The sequence below is a fragment of the Rousettus aegyptiacus genome, unplaced genomic scaffold (assembly GCF_014176215.1).
Source record: "Rousettus aegyptiacus isolate mRouAeg1 unplaced genomic scaffold, mRouAeg1.p scaffold_m13_p_5, whole genome shotgun sequence".
Classification (NCBI taxonomy): domain Eukaryota; kingdom Metazoa; phylum Chordata; class Mammalia; order Chiroptera; family Pteropodidae; genus Rousettus; species Rousettus aegyptiacus.
This window is the reverse complement of record NW_023416308.1, coordinates 76,236,457-76,260,135: the sequence shown is the minus strand read 5'-3', so window position 1 is coordinate 76,260,135 and position 23,679 is coordinate 76,236,457. Positions and strand designations below refer to the sequence as shown.

General features: G+C 40.6%; 1 protein-coding gene and 1 pseudogene across 7 annotated transcripts in view; one reads left to right on the top strand and one right to left on the bottom strand.

Annotated features, from left to right (window-relative positions):
* The window catches only part of FAM168A (family with sequence similarity 168 member A), a 156,957-nt gene that overhangs the window by 11,075 nt on the left and 122,203 nt on the right, over window positions 1–23,679 (bottom strand). For 4 of the 7 annotated variants that reach the window (XM_036221201.1, XM_036221202.1, XM_016161471.2 and 1 more), the window contains 3 exons: window positions 15,199–15,279; window positions 10,195–10,221; window positions 5,120–5,245 (listed from right to left, as the gene is read on the bottom strand). In XM_036221201.1, coding sequence (XP_036077094.1) covers window positions 5,120–5,245; window positions 10,195–10,221; window positions 15,199–15,279 — 234 coding nt within the window. The remainder of the gene's footprint in view (window positions 1–5,119; window positions 5,246–10,194; window positions 10,222–15,198; window positions 15,280–23,679) is intronic. The other 3 variants (XM_016161478.2, XM_016161477.2, XM_016161479.2) reach the window with 3 other exon arrangements.
* On the top strand, window positions 15,426–15,544 carry LOC118603412 (annotated as a pseudogene).

Sequence of the window (23,679 nt, the reverse complement as noted above, 5' to 3'; positions counted from 1 at the left end):
AGATCCTGGGTCTCTTCTATCCTAACCCCACGTAAAAATAAGTTGCCATACTGTCACAAATCTTTTAGTTCCCACTGCAGCTCTGGCTTGGTGCCATGTCCCTGATGAGTTAGTAGGATATGTGAGTTGCCACAAAGGCACACCAAAGGTGTCCTGTCCTCGCCTTAGAATCATGTCATTTATCCACTTACATATCCACAGTATGTTTCATGAGAAACTAATTTTGGGGTCAAATACACTTGGGAAATAAGTTGCAACGAAGATGGAGTGGAAATAATATAGGGAAGGTAGCATCAATAAGAACTACAAACTAATTGGAAGGGAGGGTACAAATCAGTTGAGGGAGAAGTCTAGAGCAGATTCCTCCAAATTTCTAGTGAAGTTAATCATGAGAGGTGGTCAGAGGAGGAGAAGCAGATACTGTGGGGGAAGACAGGGAGTCTAGGTTTGCAGACATCTAGGAGGAGCCATCTGAGGGGTTCTTTACCTTAGAGACACAGTTTACTTATCTGTAAAACAAGGATTCTCAAGATGGGCACAGGCCAAGATTATAAAAAGGACTATGATTCTGAGGGAGCTTAGTCATTGTTTTGTAAAAGAAAAGAAAGGCGGCAATGTAAAATAGAGATAAATGTTTGTTTTTTATCCTATGACACTGACAAGTTTTAAAATGAAAGGATAAACTGTGACTCTCTAAGATAGGGATATGCAGACTTCCCAAATTTATTTTACCACAGTATCTTTTATTCATCTTATTAACATTTAAAATAGGCAAACTGCAGTTTTTGTAACAGTAGCTTTTTTTGTAAAGTTTTACTGTAATACAGCTAATACATATTGACTATGGTTGCTTTCCTGCTATAATGGTCCTTAAAACAGAGACCACATGGCCTGAAAAGCCTAAAATATTTACTATCTTGCTGACTCCTAAATTAAAGGGATAACACAAGTTATGGGGAGTTCTGCCAGAGTGGAGAGCATCCCTCTTCTGTGCAGCAGGGCAGGATATTCTGAATCCCAAGATGACCATCTCTAAAAGCTATCCAGCATAGAGCAGTGGTTACAAATAGTCTGGAGCCAGACTGATTACCTGAGTCCAAACCCCAACCCTACTACTTAATAGCTGTAGAATACATCAGTCTCATCTGTAAAATGGAGATAATAATAGCACCTACTTCATAGGGTTACTGTGATAAATACATTAATAAGTGCAAAGCCCTTAGAATTGTGCCTAGCAAATTAAAAATACTTCATAAAGGTTAGCTATTATTCTCTTTCACTATATAGATAGTAAGCCTCCTGTCCTGGGGGTAGTATAAGCAGACACTGGTCTGAAATATAGTAGATAGGAGGTTAAACTATGAACTTACACACTGTGATCCAACTTGAAACACAGACTCTAGAACTCTAAGATTTTGAGATTTTATAGCTTAAACTGCCATGATTTTGTGATTCTTTAAAGTTAACAAGCCAATAATGCTGGTGACTTTCTTATACGCTCCCTGAGAATGTGCAATGGAATTTTTATCCCCTAGGGAAGCCTGTACTACTCCCTCTATGCCACAAGGACAATAATCTCATAAAGTGTTGAGATCATCCCTGTGAGGAAAATCAAAAGGCTCCAAGAGACTGCAGCAGAATTTGGTTTCCACATCTAGGAATAACCTTGTCTGAGAATGTTTCCCTTTCTTCATGTTATGAAATGAAGATGCACACATACTCAGAATACAAATCAGTAGCCAAAACACCCTTTGCAAGAAAAAGATGATAATGCTGCAGAAGGCCTTGCTTGTCTGTCCAGACAGTCCAAGAAGGGAGAAGTAGAAATGCAAAGCTAGAAGAGATCTTAGAGATCATTAGGACCGACACAAATATCTCAGAGAAGAGATGGTAAATAGATGATGAGAGAACAAGCCATTGCTCGTGAGGACTCAGGACTCAGTGCTCTTTCCTCTGCCTATAGTGGTTCTCAATGTCACCATTTATGTCAGAAGGCTGTAGATACTGCACTGAGCCCCATCCTGGGCCTTGTCAGTGAGATGGGTCAATTCTTCTCTCAGGAAATGCCCTTATTCAGACTAGACAGTATCAGAGAGACCTTTCTAATGCTGATTCTAAGTTTCTGAGTAGTTCAATGAAACTTGTGAGAAAATCATTGCAAAGGACTTTCTACCTCTGACTGGTGGGCCTATTCACATCCTTGAGGATCACTGGAAAATGCCCTGGCCTGCATGTAGCCTGAGCTACCCTGAGTATCATAAAATTCAATGTCATTATTTTGTGCAAAGTGAAAGAAGTGAAAGAAGCTGTTGGACTTGATGCAAAAACAAAACAAAACAAACAAAAAACACCTGCGTCTCATCCTCCCCATTTTGCTCTAATGAACTTAGACACAACTCCCTCATGGGAGGCCTGACTCTCCTTAAGGAAGTTCTACTTAAGTCTGAAGGTCACAGAGTTAGGTCTTTGGAATGCTATGCCTTTAAGGACATTAGAAACTTATATTCAACCCTCTATTTCAGATGAAAAAACTGGAGCCCAGAAGAAAAGAGACTTCTCAAAACTGCACAGCAAATCAATGCAGAGCTGGGCTCAGAGTGCAGGGCTTACCATACCCTGGGCAGAGCTCCTTTCTGAGTTATAGGTCTCTGCAGTCCAATCTTGGGTATTTGGTATATTAGCCTTTGCATAATCATTTCACTAAAGGTAATGTCATGAGAGAAAAAAGGAATTTCATCACTAAAAATCCTAGCTCTGCCTTATGAAAGAGGCTTTGTTTACCGACGCCCTGTTCTTTCTCTCAGGTTCCTAACCATAATTTTAGGCTCTATCAAACAGGGTAATAGAGTGTGTACATTAACAAGGTAAAACCTTTTCAGTCCTCTCTTCAATCTCTATGCACTGTCATAAATCTTTCCAGTTGTAGAGCCCCTACATCTTCAGAGGCATTGATCCTCACATCAAGGATGCCTTTTAGACTAATCGGTTTATTGACCATAAGATTTATATGTCTGGACAAGGCTCTATGCCTGATTCTTGCCTTGACCCCCAAGTTTCCTTGTTGATAGCTCAACAAGAGTGCTGAATAAATAGGAGGGAGACCTAATTACAAACAGGCTTAGTAAGCATTGGTGAAGTTGAACGGAATTTGTCAAATTGCCCTGAATTTCCTGTGACATTAGAAGCCACAAAATCTGTGTGCAGGGAGGAACCCTGGAGAGTGTGGGAGGGTCAGTCAATCCTCATCTCTATTTAAAAACTGCACAAGTTCATACATTACTTGGTTAAAAGAGGTGGGGGATGTTTTGGTCGTCCTTTCCAAGGACTGTGATAACCTGTGAGAGGGCAGTAGAGTGTAGTTACTGGACATTTAGATGGGACTGCAGGAAGATTTCAACATAGTAGAAGGTAAGGCCTTCTAATACTCAAGACTTTTTCACTGTAGAAAGGGATGCCTCTGGAAGGAATGAGTATCCCATACCTGGAGATGTGTGAGCAAAAGCTAGTGGACCTCAGGGCAGCTAGACAGGAGGTTCCTTCCCAGAGTGGAGGATATTCAGTACCCAGCAACAACGTAACAGAATCAGAAGTCTAACAGCTAGAGACAACCTTAAAGATGACCTAGTCCAGCCCCCTCATTTTACAGTTGGAAAAAACCAAGGTCCAAATTCTGGTTGTGAATTATCCAAGGTTACACAGAATCTAAAATCCAAACTCGTTTGGTCTTCTATACCAAGCTTCTTTCTGCTGCACTCTAGAAGGTGTGTCTAAATGCATCTACATCCATATATGTAGATATAAGGGAGAATATGTACGTATATGCCCATTTACATATATAATGCTATAGATATCTGGGAAAACTCCCTATTGCTGCCATTCCTCTCTTAAAGAGAACAATTACTCTCATGAAAAACAGACAATAGTAACTTAATCTGTGTGATACCTTTTACTAGTTGGATGGCGATGAATATATTACTTTTCTGATCCTCAGTTTTCCAACTGGAATAAAAACCCACCCAAATAACAGGACTACAGTAGATTAAATGAGAAGTTGATTATGAAAGCATATTCTCTAAAAGTTGAGTGTTATGAATTGTATATCAACATAAGGTGATGTTGACATCTAGGGGCTATAACACTGAGTATTTTAAAGAAAAGGAAAACATACAATATATTCTTCTAATCTACTTACTTAACAGATTAATAATTCACTGAATCACAGACTATAGGACCTAGTCTGCAACATTCCTCCGAGAGCTTGTCCAGCCCTGGCTGGAACACCTTAAGAGACAGGCACTTTCCATAACAAAAGCCAGCCATTCCTTTTTTGGACAGCTCCAAGGAGGCACAAAGCTTTCTATCACTTATTCAGGGTCAAAATGCCACTTGGTAATTTCTAAACATTGGTCCTCATTTTACCCAGTTGAGCCATTTTGTGTTAAAAATCAGACGTGAAGGTGAATCCAACAGTCATCCAACTGAGCCTCAAGATGAGTGACCAATCTGGTCAGATGGTTTCCATCCTCCCTGAGGACTCCGTGTATATACTTTAATTCCATAGTGTAGCTTCCACTAGGGTAGGACTACTCGCACAGGGGGCATGCTGCCACCCAGTGGATATTTAGCGAAAACTAGCCATTTCTGATTATAATGAGGTTTGCTACTGCATCCAGTGGTCAGAGGCCAGAGGTTCTGCTAAGCATCCTACAATGCACAGGACAACTCCGCAAAACAAAGAATTATCTGATCCAGATGCCCACAGTGCAAAGTCAAACCCTGTGCCAATCGAAGGAGCCCTCTCTGTCCAAAGGTCCACTGGCAGGCATCCATATGTTCCCTGTGTCCCTGTTCCCTTGAAATGTAATAAGTCCTTCCCTCATCAAACTTGTTAGCCAGGTGAGTACTTCCTTCTCCCTCCCTCACTGCTGTGTCTCCCCAAAGGTGGCTGCATGATCAAAGAGGAAGACCTTCCTGTATGAGGAGGGCCAATTTTTTGTGTGGGTAGGAGAACCTCTTAAAATAGTGTCTTATAAATGTCAGTTCCCTTTCCTTTCTTACTAAGAGAAAAATCAGTCCCAACCAAGGGGAACAAGAAAAGGAGGAGACAGGCTGTATTTACTGAAAGCCGCAGAGGATGCTTGGTAAGTTCGGTTCTCGGTCCCGGTGTCCACTGGGAGGTGGAAGGTGCCTTCAGTGCCACAGGAGGATGAGTTCTGTGGCCAGGCCTGTTTCATCAGCAGAGTTGCTTAAGGGAAGACACAAGAATGGCATTAGGCAGAAATAAGAAGCGGCACCACCAATTACAGACACAAAGCAAGGGTCTTGAGCTAGACGGAAACATATAACCCAAGGGAACCTGTTCAGACACACAGGATGGTTTGGTTTTTCTGAGATGGGTGAGTGGTTGAGAGGAGGGCTGGAGTGAGCTTCTAAAGGATTTGAAATTGAGAAAATCTAAACTTATACTAATTAGGAGTCATGATTTTCTACCACTAAAACAGCGAAGATGCCTATGAATACTGCCCCCTACTGTGTGACATTCTGGTCTACCTCTCTGGAATATTCCCTTAGCCACTTTCTCATGAATGTGTAACAACTCAGAGCTTTTGACTATATACTGGGCCAGGATCAACTGAGTACTCTCTCTCTCTCTTTTTTTTTTTTCGCCTGAAATCTCACCTGGAGGTGTATTTAATAAGCTGCTTTCAAAGACAGACCCAAAAGTAATTACCATATAACATGAACCTTGCTGGACTGCCATCTCTTCTAAAAGGATAGAGCTCTGGCAGCTTAGAAGGCACAGGCTTCCCAGTGGGGCACTCCTTGCTAACTCCTCCTGTATATACACCTGGGGCCTGACAGACAAAACTTGCATACCCTTTATACCTCCTGCTGAAGTGCTACTTACTAGTGCCTCACTTGAGATATCTCCTCACATGAATTACAGATGATCTTCTAGGCTTTAAGAAAGTAAATGTCAAACTTGGGGTAGGTGTGAAATAGAGATGAGGCCCAATTTGAAAGAAATCTACAGAGACTTCCCAGGCTGACTCAAAGCTCAGCTTGAAAAATGTGAAAGATGATGCTTCGTATGTTCTAAAAGTGGGGAATAACTCAAAAAACTTACCTTCATGGTATCCTGTGGGGAAGGAGAGAGGAAATAGGGTTTCAAAGGGGGGAAATGCCTAACATTTTAGATATTTCCCTTGATATACTTTCAAACACTAAAGAAAAACATTCTTGACCCAAATTGCTTGAACTAAATTAGGGCAAAAAGACTGATTTTAGTATCTTTTCTGTTCAAATAAGGTCTTGGTAGTCATGGATATGGGTGTTTTAAAGTATATTAGGAGGTGGAGTTGCATTGGCAACAGTCCAATATACCTGAAACATTTTAACAAGGGGCCAAAGTAAGACTGATAGTATGAGAAGAAAGTGTCTATATACTCTAATTCCACCAGAACAAGGGTAGTCCACCTCCAGAGATTCCCATACCCACTGCTTGTCTGAGTTAACAGGTAATGCTTCCAGTTCTCTCAGTCATGAAGGTACTGGGCCCAGAGAAGGAGATCAAGGACTCTGCTTTTTTTACTGATCCAAGGCTAGAAGTGTAGCCGTTCTGGGCTGACCCGGCACTTGCGTTAATGGCCCGCAATATATACAGCGGATGCTGAAAAATGAGAAGGAAATCATGGGCAGGGAAGTGACACTAAAAGGAGAATTCTGGCAGAAGAAATGGAGACCCAGCAGAATTCTATGCAGAGTCCAGGGCCTTTGCTGGACATTAAGACATGACTCTGCAGACAATGCAGGAAAAGGGCAGTTTCAAACAATTTTCTTGGGTTTCTTTTTCCAGGATGGAGGAGTGAGCAGGGGTTGGAGATTAATAAAGGATCCAATTAGTGTTGAAAAATCTTATCAAGATATCTCCAATTTAAAGCCTTCCACTTCATGTGGCCAGAGAGCCCTGACAGTCCAAAACAACTCCCTGAAGGTGAAACATGTAGCTCTGAAAAGTCAGAGCAAGTCCATGCCCTCAAGACCCCACAGGGACTCCACCAGGAATAGGAGGCCTAAATTTAGCTATGGAGAATTTGGAGGTCCAGATCCAGTCGTTTCCCGAAGTGGTGCATAATTTACCATAATTTCCATCATAAGCCAAACGTCTGACATAAGCCTGAAGGACTGTGTGACAAAGTAAATAACAATTAACCAGAAAGTGACTGAGGCCTACACTGTACTCAGCACTGAGGGGAGCGCCACGGTGGACAAGAACACACGTGGGTCATGGTCATCGCACACAAGGTACTCATGGTCTAGCTGGAGATGCAACACAGCCACACGCCAACCAGAGAGTGAACAAGACAGCATTAAACAGAGTAAATAACGTTCCAGATTAACTAGGAAAGAAGCAAGTGCGACTGTGCCTTTTATTACGTATTTCCCAAGTGATCAAGTGAACTAAACTATATGTGTTCCTGAAGAAGTATTTTCTTCCGATAACAGTATTTAAAAAAAAAAATCGAAATTAGTATTTGATATATTTCTTTGGATATTTAAAAACTTAATAACTTAAATAACTGGATAAATATTAGCTGTCAATTTGACTTCTTCATTAGTTAGTTGTACCATATGATCTTCCTCCTCCACGTACAATTCTAAAGTAATTCATTCTGTTGGTAGTAGTGATTCAGAGCTCACCACTTTGGATGAAGACAATCCAACTGAAGATTTCAGAGGTATGGTAACAGAGTAGACTGCTCTGACTGACATGTTTGCTCTTGAGTACCATGAAACATACCAACTCCTAGATATTTCTATATTTTGAACTGGGTGGTAGTTACATACAAGTGTATACATATGTCAAATGTTACTGAGATGTATACTTGAGACTACTGCATTTCATGTGTATAGTATATGTGTTACTCCTCAATTTAAAAAGGAAAGAGAAAGACACAGAGAGAACCCTTGGCAGTGAAGGGCCGTGGCCCAGTCACAGCATGCTGCCCACATCCAGGTGCTGGGTTGTTCACTTCCCCGGATACGGGGCCCTCACGCCCTCTGACACTTGGACAGTCCGTTAAGCACACTTACAAAGAAGAGAGGCAGCAAGGGACCATCATCCTGAACAATGCAGTAAGTCAGGAAATCTGAATTATAGCCTGGGCTGTGCCACTTATTAACTGTGAGACCTTGGGCAAGTCACATGACCTTTCTAAACTTCAGTTTTGTTGTTTCATAAATGGCAATAATAATCAGTTCTTGATTGCTCATAGTATTGATGTGAGGATCAAAGATAAAGTGTCATCTCATCTTACAGATATCTAATCCTGGTATCTGTCCATTCTTCTATCCCCACAGTTATGGACAGGTCTAATTTAAATGCTCATCATCTCTCACCTGAACTATTACTGCTGTTTCGAAACCCACCAAATTTAACCTCCAAGTTGCATTCAGAGTGATATTTCTAAGACTTAATCCTAATTAGAAAATCTTTCTTAAAAACATTCCATGGTTGTCCACTGCCTATAAGGCTGAAATAAAGGATGAACATCTTGTGTGGCACTCAAGGCCCTTCATAATCTAGCCCTATGATCTCTCTAGACTCTTTCCTTATGCTCACTCTCCAACCCTGTACACTGCCAAACAAAACTGTTCATCATTCCCAGGATACATGAAGAAACACTGTATCTCTGTATTTTTGCTCACAATGCTCACTTTTCCTGGCATGTATTTCCCTGAATGCTACCTGGTAAATATTTATTAATCCATCAATCATGAGCTGAAGACTCATCTCTACTATGAAGTCTTTTCTTTTCCTCTATCTCTTGACCATAGCCCCATCAAGGATCCCATACGGTTCACTATCCCAGTCCCTGTAATTCACAGAAGCCCCCATACTTGCTGGCTTCTCTTTATCTTCCCCACTACACTGTGAGCTCCTTAAGAACAGAGACCCTGTCTTATTGGTGTTTGTATCTTCAAAGGGCCACCTCAGTAAGGCCTGGCACAAAACTGTGAATGCTATAATTGGAGGAGTAAGGATGGATGAGAGAGCTTCTCCTACTTTTTATGGAGACTTCTGTCCAAGTTCATATATCCTGAGGCAAATAAAAAATGACCCTCCCCTCAAATGATAAAAGAAACAAGTCTGTGACTAGAAAAATTCAAACAATAAAAGTATAAGAGAACAGGCTGTTAGCATTTAAAGGGACCTCAGAGATCACCTGGATTAGAATACATTATCTATGGTTGCAGCCATAAGTAAATTGCCCAAGATCTCGCATCCACAGCAGTGGCAAGAAGAAATTTTCACAGCTCATCTCCTGAAAGATGTGCCACACACAAATTCAATGTCGAACATCCAAATAATTCAAGGGTAGAAGCTGAAAAGGTGTACAGAGGTTTCACAAAAAATTGTCCTGAGCAGCCCAGGTGAGGGTGGTAAAGTAGCAAGTCCCTCCCATGGTCCCTTCCTGTCTATGACAAAAAGGACCTAGTCAAGTTATACTGCTGGGACCCTCACAGGTGCCCATTAGTTCCCGTGGTGCCTTGGGCCTGGAGTCCACACTGCCCAGAGAACCTAGCTCTGGTCCCTTGCTCATTTAGCATTTTTGACCCTCACCTTTCTCCATCCAGGAAAATGTCCTGAAAATGATCCAGAGCTCAAGATTTGGGCTAAGGAAACAGATTGTATCTAAAGTCAACCAGGTCTTCAAACATGTTAGAATGCTGATGGAGATGAAAAATCTGATCCTGGGGCAGACTGTTTTTTGGGGTTCTTAGAGGCATAATCCAGGTACTCCTCCACAGGGGCTGCCACGAAGCCAACAGGGGAGCCATACAGGTCCAGGAATTTTTGTTCATTTGTTTGTTTGAATTCAGCAGCCAGGTTAGGGTGAAGGTTTCCGACCTAGGTCACGTGGAGACCCCAGAGGTCAGGAAGGGAAGAAACGCCTTTTAGTGCCATGATCCTTCACTGATGCCCTAAGGGACGGCTCATGTGTGTCTCCAACCCATGATTTTGCACCATCAGACATGTTCCTGCATGCTTTAGGAACTGCTGCTGAGCCACCTGGGGGAGCCCAAGCCTAGAGGATGGGATTTGGGGAGGAAAGGAGAGGGGATCTACCATTGTTATGAGATAACACATTCATAGGCCATAATACATATGAGGAAAAATAGCTCTCCTACCATAAGCTGAATGCAGGAACTGAAACTCTGTTGGATAGAAATGTTAGTTGAAATTACCACTAAGAATCTGTGCAAAGTAGTATACATTGCAGTAACAAAAACATGACTTTGTCTCAAGATAGCAGCTTACCCCACACTATACAGGAAACAGAGAATGCAGAGGGTGTGAAGTACCTTTACCCTGGAGCAGAGTGACAGACTTGCCATCCAGAAAAACCCGTTCACTGAGGAGGGGCACCTCCTTGGATGCCATGGCATTTTCCAGGAAGCTGACCAAGAAGCTGCCTAGATGTAAACAAATCCAAGCTCCTGCTCTTTGCTTATTCATCCTAGGTTTCAATTCTCCCAAGTACTGCAGAGGGACTTCATACATGACTAAGACTTTCTGTGCTAGAGGATGTGAAGGTTCATGGACAAAATCATCATCTTTGGCCTCTGAAGAACTCTCTATAAAGCCCAAGAGAGCGAGGACCAATGCAGACGCACTTCATTCCCTGCAGCCTCTGGGAAAATGTGGTACCGAAAGAGGAGCACATTTTGTGGGCTCAGACAGACTGGGTTTGAATCCCAGCTCCAGTGCTTTTAGCTGGGCAACTTTGGACAAGCTATTTAACCCCACTGAGCAAAATTGGAAGCAAGAAGCTTTAACTCACAATAATAAGGTAAAAATTAACATCTGTGACATTACATAAAAACTGATATATGTAAAAATTAACACCTGGAAGATGGCAGGTGTTCAGAAAACACAAATTCCTTTTCGTTGCCTTTCTCCAGGTTCAACATATGTAAAATGGGAATATATTTGTACTTTCCATGGCTGCTATGAAATCAAGTGAGACACAGATAAAAGTGATTTATAAACAGATTTCTTGTGAGATAGTATTTCATTTTTTATCTATATTAGTTATTCTATTTTCTCCTTTCCTTTTATTTTCAAGTCAGAGTACCATCAATATGATACATCACTTGTTCTCCAGACCTGAAAACAAGTCTCCGTTGGCCCCTGTCTCGTGTGGGGCCAAACAGTTCTTAAATGAGATCCTTAAAGTCATTAAGAGGTTGGGAAAGAGCTCCAAGTACCTACATTTCCTTTAAAACCAATGAAATGTTTCCTTTCATCCTGAACGGAGGACATCCTAGGGTACTCTGGAGCTGCTAAAAATAGTTCTCTCTGAAGTGACTTTTAGGTCTATATGAAGAAGCTGAGAGAAATTAAAACCTGAGAGCCAGGCTCCTTTGCAGGTTTCTACCCTGCAGGCCTCTATCAGCATCACAAATGGCTGGCTCTGGCGGAAGCTGAAAGTAACCTACTTTGTCCTCTCCGTCCTTGAGCTAGTTCCTCTATAACAAGAGCTCCCCCACTGCAGTCAGGAGACCCGGTGAATGAAAAGGCCAGCACCCCTGAGACAGGCAGGCCAGTGTATGTGTGTGCACGTGTGTGTTCAGTAGCAGAGTTAGCACTATAACCCCGGTCTTCCAACTCCCAGTTTGGGGCTGTGTGACATAGTATGCTAATTACCACTCTCTCTAGTGGGTTTTGTGGGTTTCTGAATAAATGGTCTAGGTTGGTTTAGTCATAGCTTAGAGATATGTTGACTTTTCAAAACAAAATTGCAGAAAATCAAGTTTGATGAGAGCTGATGTTTTAATCGAAACTTAATCAGTACTTTATACATGCCAGGAGCTTTTCAATCTCTACATCTGCGTCCCCCCACCCTTGCCCCGCGTGCACGCACGCACACACGCACACGCACACACACCAGTTTCAGCCTCCTCCTGTCTGCTCTCTTTTCCCTCTCTAGTCTGGTTGCTCTAGTCTAACTCCTCAACTTTTCTCTGGTCAACTGCAACTATAATGTAGCCATTAAATACACACGTGGATGTGGTGGCAGGATGCCTGTGCTTGGATCTTTGTGCTAGTTCCCTAACTTCTCTAAATGCTACTTTTCCAACTTGGAAAATGGGAATAACAACGGTACTGACCTCAAAGGTTTATTATGATATAAAACAAGTTAATATCCATAAATAGTTTAAAATAACCCTGGCACATAAGAACCATTCAAAAAATATTAGCTATATATGTCCCATCCTCTACTTTCTTGCCAGACTAATCCTAAAGCAATTCCACAATCTCTCACCGGAAGTTCTGAACATCATGAGAAAATACCCCCTGGGAAATAGAGTCCTGACATGTTCAGGGCATCCACCTTCAGCTAGGCCTCCGATGTTACAAGGCTGTGTTACCTGTTGGTAGTGTCCTCTCCCACTCCTTCCAGTGAGACTTTCACACCTTGACCTCTCTTCTTAAGAACCTTCTCTCTATCCTTGCTCACCTGTCTCAGCAAACCCAATCATCAGACAAGAACTCTCCACTTTCCAGTGGGCAATTTATTCTAAGCATTTCCACCTGTGAGCTTTCCTTTAGTCTGGGAAGAAGAGCCGACCTCCCCTGTGAGGCACCCCCGCCCCCCACCAGCTTCCCAAGCTCTGTATTTCCCACCCCATCACAGCCTCTTTAGAGGCCTGGCTCCGTCTGGCTCTTGCATCCAACTTGTCCTCTTCACTTGCCCCTTCCCATCAGTACTTATTGAGCCATGCTCATATTCCAAAAAAACCCCTCCTTTAACTCTACCTTCCCTTCTAATCAACATCCTCTTGTTCTCCTTTCCCTTTTGACCGAGCTTTTTTTTAGGCGAGGCAACCCTTGGTTGCCTCACAGATTTCAAGGGCCTTGTCAGCTTATAATCCCTTATTTTTTTTAAATTTTTTATGCCTACAGCACCTGGTCTTCCTAGGTGGTCTCCCATCCAAGTACTAACCAGGCCCGGCCATGCTTAGCTTCTGAGATTAGATGGGCCAAGCCTCTTTATGAGAGTAGTCTCTATATGATGTCTACTTCTTTACTCCCAGTCTCACCACCTGACTAACTCTGCTTCCACAGAGGTCGCTGATGGCCTTGTGACTACAAAGACAATGCATTTTCACTCCAGGTCTTACCCAACTTTCTGCAACTACTCACTTCATTTTGTTTTAGACTGGATAGTTTACTAAGCCAATTCCCAGATATAATAGCATTCAAATCATTTCTATATTATGAGATACCTGATAATCAAAACCAACAGTTTTTAAGATAGACCTTACCAATCTGATTAAGTATTTTATCAGAGAGAATTTCTGTAGCTTTTATTATTTCTGCCTCCTATTATAGATATTTTGGGAAATACAGAATAAAATACCGAAATACCATTATAGGTTTTTAGCCCATGTGTCACTGCTCTACTCACAACTTCTTTGAGGACAGTGACTGCAGCTTCCCCAGGTCTGAATCACCTGCAATGTTTTCTAGAGTGTCTTGGGCACATAACAAGGCCAAAATAAATGTCTGCAGTATGATACATCTATGTAAACACTTTAGGGGTTTAACATCACTTATTTGCATAAAATAGTTCTCATTTGCCCCAAACAGAGGGGCTATCTAATAACTTCATGATATGTATGCGTGTGTGTATAATGCGACTGTGACATGATTTCTACTTTAGAGACTGGCAATTGAAGTTCAGAGAGGTCAGGTGACTTTAAATTTGCTAATATAAAAAATGACAGATCAACGTTCAAACCTAGGTCTTCTGAAATAACCCATGTTCTTCTCTCATTTAAACATCGCAGAAGAAAAGGGAATGACAGTAAAGTAATGGATCAGCACAGAAAAGCACCAGACCAAGGGCCAAAAGATCTGCTAAGAGTTCTAGTCCACATGCTATTGCTGATTCACTGGGTAACTTGGACAAAATACAGCTTCTCTCTGAATCTCTCTTGTCATGTGAAGGGGTTGAACTGGAGGATCTCTAAGGTCTTTCATGCTTTCTAACTCTAGAATAATTACTAAATAAGAAAATGGGGGTATTATCATGACATTCAATGCTTTTCCATGTCTTTGCCTAGACAGCTCCACCTTTGTGTGCTTAAAAGAATGCCTCTTACTTCCCCCTATTGCTAGGCCCTCTGTGAAGCCTCTCACTAAACTTTCAATCTCAGGTAGACTGCTGTTCGCTCTTCTGCTTCCTCTCTTATGTATTCCTTTTACAATACTCATCATACTGTCATGAATTTGTTTATATGACAGCTCCCAAATGGACTGTAAGATACTCCAGGCAAAGATGGTATCCTCTTTTTCTTCCATCCCAGTGTGGAGGACATCAAAAAATAAATCCTTAATGAGTACACAAAGAGGAACTTATATAAAACCATTTACAATGCTTAGGTAGGTAGCACATTTCTCAGAGAGGTGAAGCAGCTTGTCCAAGGCTTTACAACTAGTGAGTAATCAGGATTCAACCCAGGACTAACTGCAGAGCCCATAGTCTTTCTTCTGCACCTTGTGTGTTAAGACATCAGCTGAGTGTGGGGATTATGATCAATGGGAAGACCTCTGTACTGCTCCCAGCCCAAACCAGAACAAACTTTTTCAACATTTCCAAACATATTTCAACCTCTATGCAAAGAGTGTTGGGCTTTTATTATTTTTGAAAAACAAGTTTCTTGCATCAGCTTGAAAACCAGCTCTTTGCCCTCTGGTGGCAAGTCTCTCACTCTCACTCTCTTCCAAATCCACACCCAGAAAGTCTGCTCTGTGTGTGTGTGTGTGTGTGTGTGTGTGTGTGTGTGTGTATGAATCTCTCAGGGGCAACTGAGCGAAGTACAAATTTGGATATCGTTTGAGAGAACAGAAAAGGTTTTGTGAGGAAGATGCACATCTCAGACATTCCAGTAGAGAAGAAATGGGACAATCTTAAGTCCCAAGTATAATGGAGGAGATTCTACCCCTGTCCCCAAACTGAGGCTGAACTGCCCCAGTTCCCAGAGGGAACTCCCAGGAGAATCAGACTTGGACAAGCTGAGCCCAAAGCAACTCAGGACAGGAAAAGGCCAGCAGGAGGGTTTGTTTTTCTAAACAGATCCCACCTCCCACCCCATTCACCATTACTATCTCTATTTTCTCCTTACCTGGAGCATAACTGGGGCTATTGGTGGGGTATAGGCTGGGATTGTAGGCAGGGGCCGCTGCTGGGTAGGCTGTTGGGTAACCTACAAAGAGACAAGAAAAGCTAAATTTATTCAAACAAGAAGAAAAGCAGATTTCTGAGGAAACAGAATCCGGGTCCCAGACTTGGCCTTCGTGGGCCATTTCAGACAATGTGACTAGCTTTTAGCCTCTAAAGAGAAAAGCCACCGTCTATAGCCATGATACCCTGAACAAACCCAATCCCGTTTGATCTCAGAAGCTAAGCAGGGTCAGGCCTGGTTAGTACTTAGATGGGAGACCACCTAAGAAGACCAGGTGCTGTAGGCATAAAAAATAAAAAAAATAAGGGATTGTAAGCTGACAAGGTCCTTGAAATCTGTGAGGTCAATCAAGGGTTGCCTCGCCTAAAAAAAATAAATATATAAAGAAAAAAGCCACCAACACCATAAAAAGCCACTAACGTATGCAGATTTTCCTGTCCATTAAAAAAAAATGTACTAGAAAAATGTCTATATACTCACTATAAAAATGTTGAAATAATATAGAAATGTATATGGTAAAAGTATAAGTTTACTTTTATATTCCTGCCACAACACTCTTCTCCCTAGAGGTGATAACAGTCTGGCATCTATCCTTTCAGACAGTTTTCTATGCATTTTTATACACATATTAAGTGGTATGCTGGTAAATATTTAATAACTGGCTCAGGGAACTGAGATGGAGCTGTTTTGTAGCATTCGCCAAGTTCCACAGTGTAAACACTCCCACCATAGCCAATTCCAAGCTACCCACATCACTGAATGAATAGTTGGGAATAGAAGCTCATGACTGGCTCTAGAGAGCCCTGTTCACAAGCCAGATCTAACCCACCACTGCGTATTCTGTATAGGTGCTATATGTTTTTGAAATTGTTTATTGTGACAAAATATATATAAAAAATTTGTGGTTTTAACCATTTTAAGTGTATGATTCAGTGGCATTATATTCATAAGGTTGTACAACCACCCCATCTGTTTCTAAAACTTTTTAATCACTCCCAAACAGGAACTCTGTACCCATTAAACAATAACTTCCTATTCCCTCTCCCTATAGCCCTTGTTAACCTCTAATTCACTTTCTGTCTCTATGAATTTACCTATTCTAGGTATTTTATATAAGCAGAATCAAACACTATTTGTTCTTTTGTGTTTCTTTCACTTAGCATAATGTTTTCAAGGTTCATCTATATTGTAACATGTATCAGAATTTTATTTTTTTATGGCTGAATAATATTCTATTGTATGTATCGCCACACTATACATTCATCTGTTTTTGTTTTGTTTTACATATTTTTATTACATTTATTGGGATGACATTGGGTGCTAAACTTATATAGGTTTCAAGTGTACAATTCAATAATACAGCATATGTATATTGCTTTCTGCGTTAAATGTGAAGTTAAATCTCCTTCCGTCACCATATATTTGACCCTCTTTATCCTTATCTACCCCACTCCCACTTTCCCTCTGGTAACCACTATACTGTTGTTTGTGTCTATGAGTTTTTGTTTGTTTTGTTAATTTTTGCTTTCAGTTTTATATCCTACATATGAGTGAAATTATAGGGGTCTCAACTTTTTCTGTCTGACTTATTTTCATTTAGCATGATTATCTCAAGATCCATCCATGTTGTCGCAAATGGCAGTATTTCTTCTTTTCTTATGGCTGAGTAATAGTCGATTGTATGTATGTACATCTTCTTTATCCAATTATTTATCAAAGGACACTTGGTTGTTTCTGTGTCTTGGCCACTGTAAATAACATGGCAACTGAACATCAGAGTGTACATATCTTTACAGATCAAATTTTTTTGTGTGCAGATACCCAAAAGAGAGATTGCTGGGTCATATGGTAATTCTATTCTTTATTTTTTGAGGAACCTCCCTGCTGTTTTCTATAGTGGCTGTACCAATTTACATTCCCACCAGCAGTGTGTGAAGGTTCCTTTTTCCTTCACAACCTCTTCAACATTTATTACTTGTCTTATTGATAACAGCCATTGTTGTAGGTGTGAGGTGGTTATCTCACTGTGGTTTTGCTACTATGAACACTGAGATACAAGTATTTGAGTGCTGCTTTCAATTCTTTTGGATACATACTGAGGAGCAGCAGCAGCATTGCTGGGTCATATAATTATGTTTTGCTTTCTGAGGAACCATCAAACTATTTGTTTTTCACAGTGGCTGCACCATATTACATATCTACAAGCAATTAATGAGTGCTCCAATTTCTCCATATCCTTATTGACACTTGTTGTTTTGTTTTGTTTTGTTTTGTTTTTGATTACAGACATCCTAGTGTGAAATGGTATCTCTGTGGTTTTGATTTGCAGTACCCTAATGCTTAATGATGATGAACATCTTTTCATGTGCTCATAAGCATTTGTATACCTCATCTGGAGAATATTCAAAACATTTGCTCATTTTTTAACTGGTTGTTTTTATACTAAATTATACTTTTTAAAAAACATATTTTGGATGGTAAACCCTTATCAAATGTATAATTTGCACATATCTTTTGTTCTGTGGGTAGTCTTCTCACTTTCTTGATAATGCCTTTGACACAAAAAATTTTTTAATTTAGATGAAGTCCAATTTATCGATTTTTTCTTTTGTGCTCATGCCTTTGGTGGTATATATAAAGATCCACTGCCAAATCCAAGGTCATGAAGATTTACCCCTATGTTTTCTTCTAAGAGTTTTATAGTTTTGGCTCTTATATTTATATCATTGACACATTTTTTTTTTTGGTATGGTGTGAGGTAGGGGTATATACAGTTTTATAGTCTACCTTCTAACATTTTCATATTATAAGCATTTTCCTATGTAATTACACGTTCTTCAAAACATTTTAAATATCTTTATAATATTCCATTATGTAGCTATATCAAATCATTTAACCATTATGCTACTTTCAGATGTTTAGGTTGTTTGCAAATTTCCATTATTATAAATAAGCTATGAGAACCTAAATAAACTTTTGACTGAATCTCTGATTATTTCTTTAGGAACCAGTTCTAGAAATGAGATTTCTAGGTCAAAAGACAGTGCTATTTTTAAAGCTCAGCCATTTAACAAATATTTAAATATCTACTCTGTTTCAGACACTATGATTCTTGCCCTTGTGGACCCTAGAATCTAAGAGGGTGTAAGAAGGCAGTGGATAAACAGTAAATATAAACAAACACAGTCTTAAATGCTATAGAAAAGAGAAAAAGGCAGAGTAAAGGACTTCGAAAGTGCTACAGTGTTGGGGAGAGGGTACCGTAATATTAAATAGGGTAACCAGCATAAGACACATTGAGAAGGTAAAGTTTTTGCAAAGACTTGAAGGAAATAGAGTTAATGATAACAACGAAAAACATTTCAAAATAAACAGTGCAAAGGCCCTAAGTTTAGAGTACATGGGACATGCCTGAGGAACAGCAAAGAGACCAGTGTAACTGAAGTGCAACAATCGAGTGGGACAGTAGTAACAGAGAAAGCCAGAGAGGTAAAGGGCTGGTTGGCTCATGTATGGCCTTACGGGCTACTGTAAGGATTTCGATTTTTACTCTGAGTAAAATGAGAAGCCATCATGGGTTTTGCGCAGAAGAATAACATGGTCTGACTTATTTTGAGAAGGGGCATTCTGATTGTTGTGTTGAAAACAGACTTAAGAGGGGAAGGATAGAGAAGGTATGAGTTATTGCAAACTCCTGTCAACAGATGATGGGGCCCAGAAAAGGGCTGTAGCAGCAAAGATGATAAGATGTGACATGCTAAGGGTCTTACACACTGCTTTCTAGAAAGACTATCAATTGGTACTTGCACTAGCAGTGTGTAAGTGCCTGTCTCACTGCTCCCTGTAGTTTAATGCTCATTGGTATTTTGACTGACAATAAAAAGCTGATTTTAAAAGTCAAAGATTAAATCCCTAAATCCCTAAAAGCTTCTTTGGGATTTGTAAATATTGAGCTTTAATAATGTATCTTTTTAAATATACCTTTCCCTAAATCTTTCCAATTCCAAAGAAAATTAATTCCTCCTCTTGCCCCCCCATCATTTTCTGATTTCAGAACCAAGGAAGCCAACTTGTTGTCACTTAATTAGCAATCTGGAGGTCTGCCACTTCTCAAGAAGAAAATGAGGGGTTTAATCTGGAAAGCAAAGTAATCCAATCTTGGATAAGCAAGCACGTGAAATCCGTGTTCAGCTTCATGCAAGAGATTGTGAGCCAAGGGTCATCATATCCCTTTTATGCTAACTCAGAAGCCTTTCTTTCACTTTAGGGGCAATTATAGGATCTTTCTTCAATATTTCTAAGTAGAACTTTTTTTTCATTCACTTGATTTTGGCAGATATCATAGAATGGCAGCATTAGAAGGAGCTTTATTTGATCCAACCCTCTTCATTTTACAGATGACATCCTCAGGCCAAGATAAAGGTAGGGAAGTAGGGTCATTGACAACTGAAGTCCGAAGCACCCAAAGACCATTTGGTCTACCCTCACATTTGGGCTAGAGCATCCTCTACAACACATTCATGGGATCGTCCATTCTAGTCTTTATATCTCTACTGAAGGTGAACTCCTTTCTTTCCTGAAACCATCATGAGACTGCTCTGCTTTTTTGAAAGTGACTTCTTATACCGTACCAAACTCAGACTACCTGTAACTTCTTTTTAGAACAGAACAAATTTGAAGAAACCAGCATCCTCAATTCCAGAACTTATTACACTGTACTTCAAAGGTTTGTTTACATTTCCTATCCTGCCCTACCTCTTCTAAATTGTAAGCACCGTGAAGGCATAGCTACATCTCATTTGCCTGTACATAATAACTCAGTTCCTCCTTCCCACTCCCTGCCCTGTCAACACACTGCCCCTCTCTTCCCCTCAGCCTGGATAAGCAAGCACAGGAAATCAAATGCAGGGTGGACAATAGTCTTATGCGGCCAATAGAGACTATCCCTTCCTCAATTTTCTCTGTCCAGAAAGAGCATCACAAATAAGCTGTGCTTTCGCCCCACGACTTTCCTGATTTTGTTGTTTCTTTGTCCCCAACTGATATTATTCATCTTGCTGTCTGTTGATGGTATTGTTGGTATCACTACTGCCTAGCACAGATATGGTAGCAAATAGGTACTCAATGAAGAGATTACCTGGAAGGTTGTATTCTGCGGCTATGAGAGTTTTAAACAAAAGAAACAAATCCAACAGAGTCCTTGGCCTTGAGAGGTTACCAAGTAATTAGGGGGAAAGACAAATAAGTGGACAGTTAAATGCAGCCTGAAAAATACCATGACAATGACAGAGAGTAGGCAGAAAGGGAGCCTTTACCAACCAACATTTATTTAGTACCTATTGTCTGCCAGAGATTATACGGGGCACGAGGTGCCCCTGGATGTGGACCAAAAAAGGAAATAAAGGACAGTCTAAGCAGAAGCATAGTAGGTAGCATTTGGGGCGGGGGGCACTCACAGTACTTTGGCTTGTACCCTCTCTGGCTCTAAGAAGCAGGAACAAAGGGTTAACTGTAATGGCTGAAAAATGATTGCTAGAAATTTATTACTTGCAGGAAAATTACTGCTTGGTCATGTCCATGAGAACATGGCTATGTCCATAGAAACATAGGCTGTTACCCATAGGAACATAACATTCTAAACAAGCTTTCTGCTTCTGTAACCCTGCTTACGCACCTGACCTGTAACTTGACAGGTAGTGAACAGAAGAAGAAAGATAGCCCTTTGTGTTTAGACAGAATGAAGAATGGGATTTAGGGCTTAAAAACCCTGTACCTCTACATTTTGGGGCTGCTTAATTTGGGGTCTGCGTACTCCTGGCAGACACAGCTGGCTGAATAAAGAGTGTTTCCTATAACTCACTCACTGCGTTCTGGTGGTCCATGTGTCTTTCGGGGGCTGGCAGCCGCAACATAACCACACCAGAGAGGGCAGGTTATCTTTCGAGGATTTGATCTCATCATTAATCTTGTGATCGTGTCGCTCTTTTGGTGGCTGACCCTAACTTACCTTTCTAGCTTCACCTGTCCACTAACTATGTCCAAGTTTCATAATGCTAGACCAGACTTCTCTCCCGAACTCCTTACTCATACAGTATCTAACTGCTTATTCAATATCTCCACTCGGATGTTTCCCAGACATCAGGCTATATGGCAGAGTGGCTACAAGTGTGGTCTCTGGAGCTAGACCTAGGCTTACATTTGAATCCCAGCAACATCGCTAACTATTTGTGTGATCTTGGGCCACTTACTTAACCTCTTTGTACCTTAGTTTTCCCATCTGTAAAATGGGACTAATAATATTACTTACCCTTAGGTTGTGAGAAGTAGTAAATTAGTTAAGATTTCAAAGCACTTGGAGCCAGGCACATAGTTAAACCTTCAACCAGTTATTATTATTTCAAACTTAACAAAATTCAAAAATAAAATTTTACTTTCTAGCCTCCCACTCCCTTCCAAACCTGTTTTTCTGCAAATTTCTCCTCACCAGTGATAACTCATTCTTCCAGCTCCTGAGGCCAGAAAACTTAAGAGTCATCCTTGACTTTGTTTTCTCTTCTACCCACATCTAATCCATCAGCAAATCCTTTCAGTTCTACCTTCAGAATATACTCAGAATCTGACCATATCTCATTACACACTTTCTGTCCTACCCCAAGTCATCATTATTTCTCACCTAGATTACTAGAATAGCTTCTTAACTGGTCTCCCTCCTTAGACCTTTCATTCCATGCAGTCTATTTCTCAAAGCAGCCAAAGCAATCCTATTAAAACATTAATCCTGATTATGACACTCCTTCCTCTCTTTAAGCCCCATAGTAATTTTCCAAGACAATTACAATGAAATCCTCTTAATGACCAACTTGCACCTCAGCTACTTCTCTAACCTTCTCTCCTACCTTTTGCTCCTATGCTAATATACTCCAGCCACAAGGGCCTCCATGCTGTTCTTCAAATGTGTCAAGCACTTTACTATCTCAGAGTCTTTATCCTTTCTGTTCCCTTTTTCTGGACCTCTGTTCAAGCGTCACCTTACATTCTTTCTAAAGTACTATTCAACTTTCATTACTCTCTATGTTCCTTGCTTTTTTTTTTTTTCACAGCACTTAACCTGGCATACTATATGTTTCCTTGTTTATGGGAGACTATCTCCCACCACTGAAATATAAGCTTCAGGTGATAATAGTACTTGCTAGTTAGTGGCTATTCCCTGCTGGATTCTCCCCCACATCCTCAGCACTGTCCAAAGATGCCCCCAAATGCTCTGTACTACCTAATCAGGAAGAGTGCAGTCTAAGTCTGGACCCCAAGGCTGCTGAGATCTGTTAAAGTTCATTGGAGGTAAAGATATTGAGTTCAAATAATTCAAGTATATTTTACTCACTGTTCATACAAAAGATATTTTCACATCTGTGATTTCACTTGAGCCTCAAAACAACACTAATGTTATTTCCCTTACTTGAAGATAAGGAAGCAAAGGCTAGGAAAGGTGAAGTGACTTTCTGACTAAGAGTATTCAGCAAGTCAGTGTGGAAACTGGGAAGGAACTACTAAAGCAATGCCTTTTCCAAACCTAACAAATAACTATCACTTGGTCCTTGGAAACAAGTCTGACCATTCTGTATGCATTCTTTCAAGGTCAAGAGTGAAGAGAATAAATGAGCACAATGAGCTTTTCTCCTTTGCACCCCAAAGGAGATACTAGTGATCAGGTTTCCTGGGATTCTCATTTTAATTATTTTGTCCATGTCCAAACACTCTAATCTCTTTTTCTTGTCACTAGGATTAAGACTGAAGAAATGTAAAGCTATTTTTTGATTAATATGGAAATTAGAAATTACTTTCAAGAGAAATCAGAGGACTTTTTCAGAAACGGCTTGATCTTTAGGAAGTAAAACTAGCAGAGTATCAAAAGGCTAGTGGAAGACTAACTCCTTGGCTCAGGAAGACAAAGAGGATTACTCCTTTGTGAGCAGGGAGACACAGGTCCTGAAGATATTTTGGGTCTGAAGCTCACAGATTAAAAAGAAGAAAACTGCCCACCTCCCCCACCCCAAAGTCAAGGTGACCAAAGACCAAATTGGTCACCAAAAAAAGGGGGGGGCAAGAGGAAGTAGATAATTTTGAATCTATAGTATGTTCTGAGCACTGTGGAAGGCACATCTTTATCTGATTTAATCTTCACCCTAACTCTATGAAATACATTAGTCCAAGTTTAGAGATGAAGATACTGAAGCTTAGACTCATCTTACACAGTTAGTGAACAGAGAGGAGACAGAAGCCAGGCCTGCTGAGGGAAAGACAAAGTCCATTCCCACCAACCTCTCTACCTTTCACCCAAACATGAGTCTACTCAGCATAAAACCTCATCTGGCTGCCATTTTCTTTGCCAAAATTCTTTTATTTCTTCTTCTAAACCTGGGA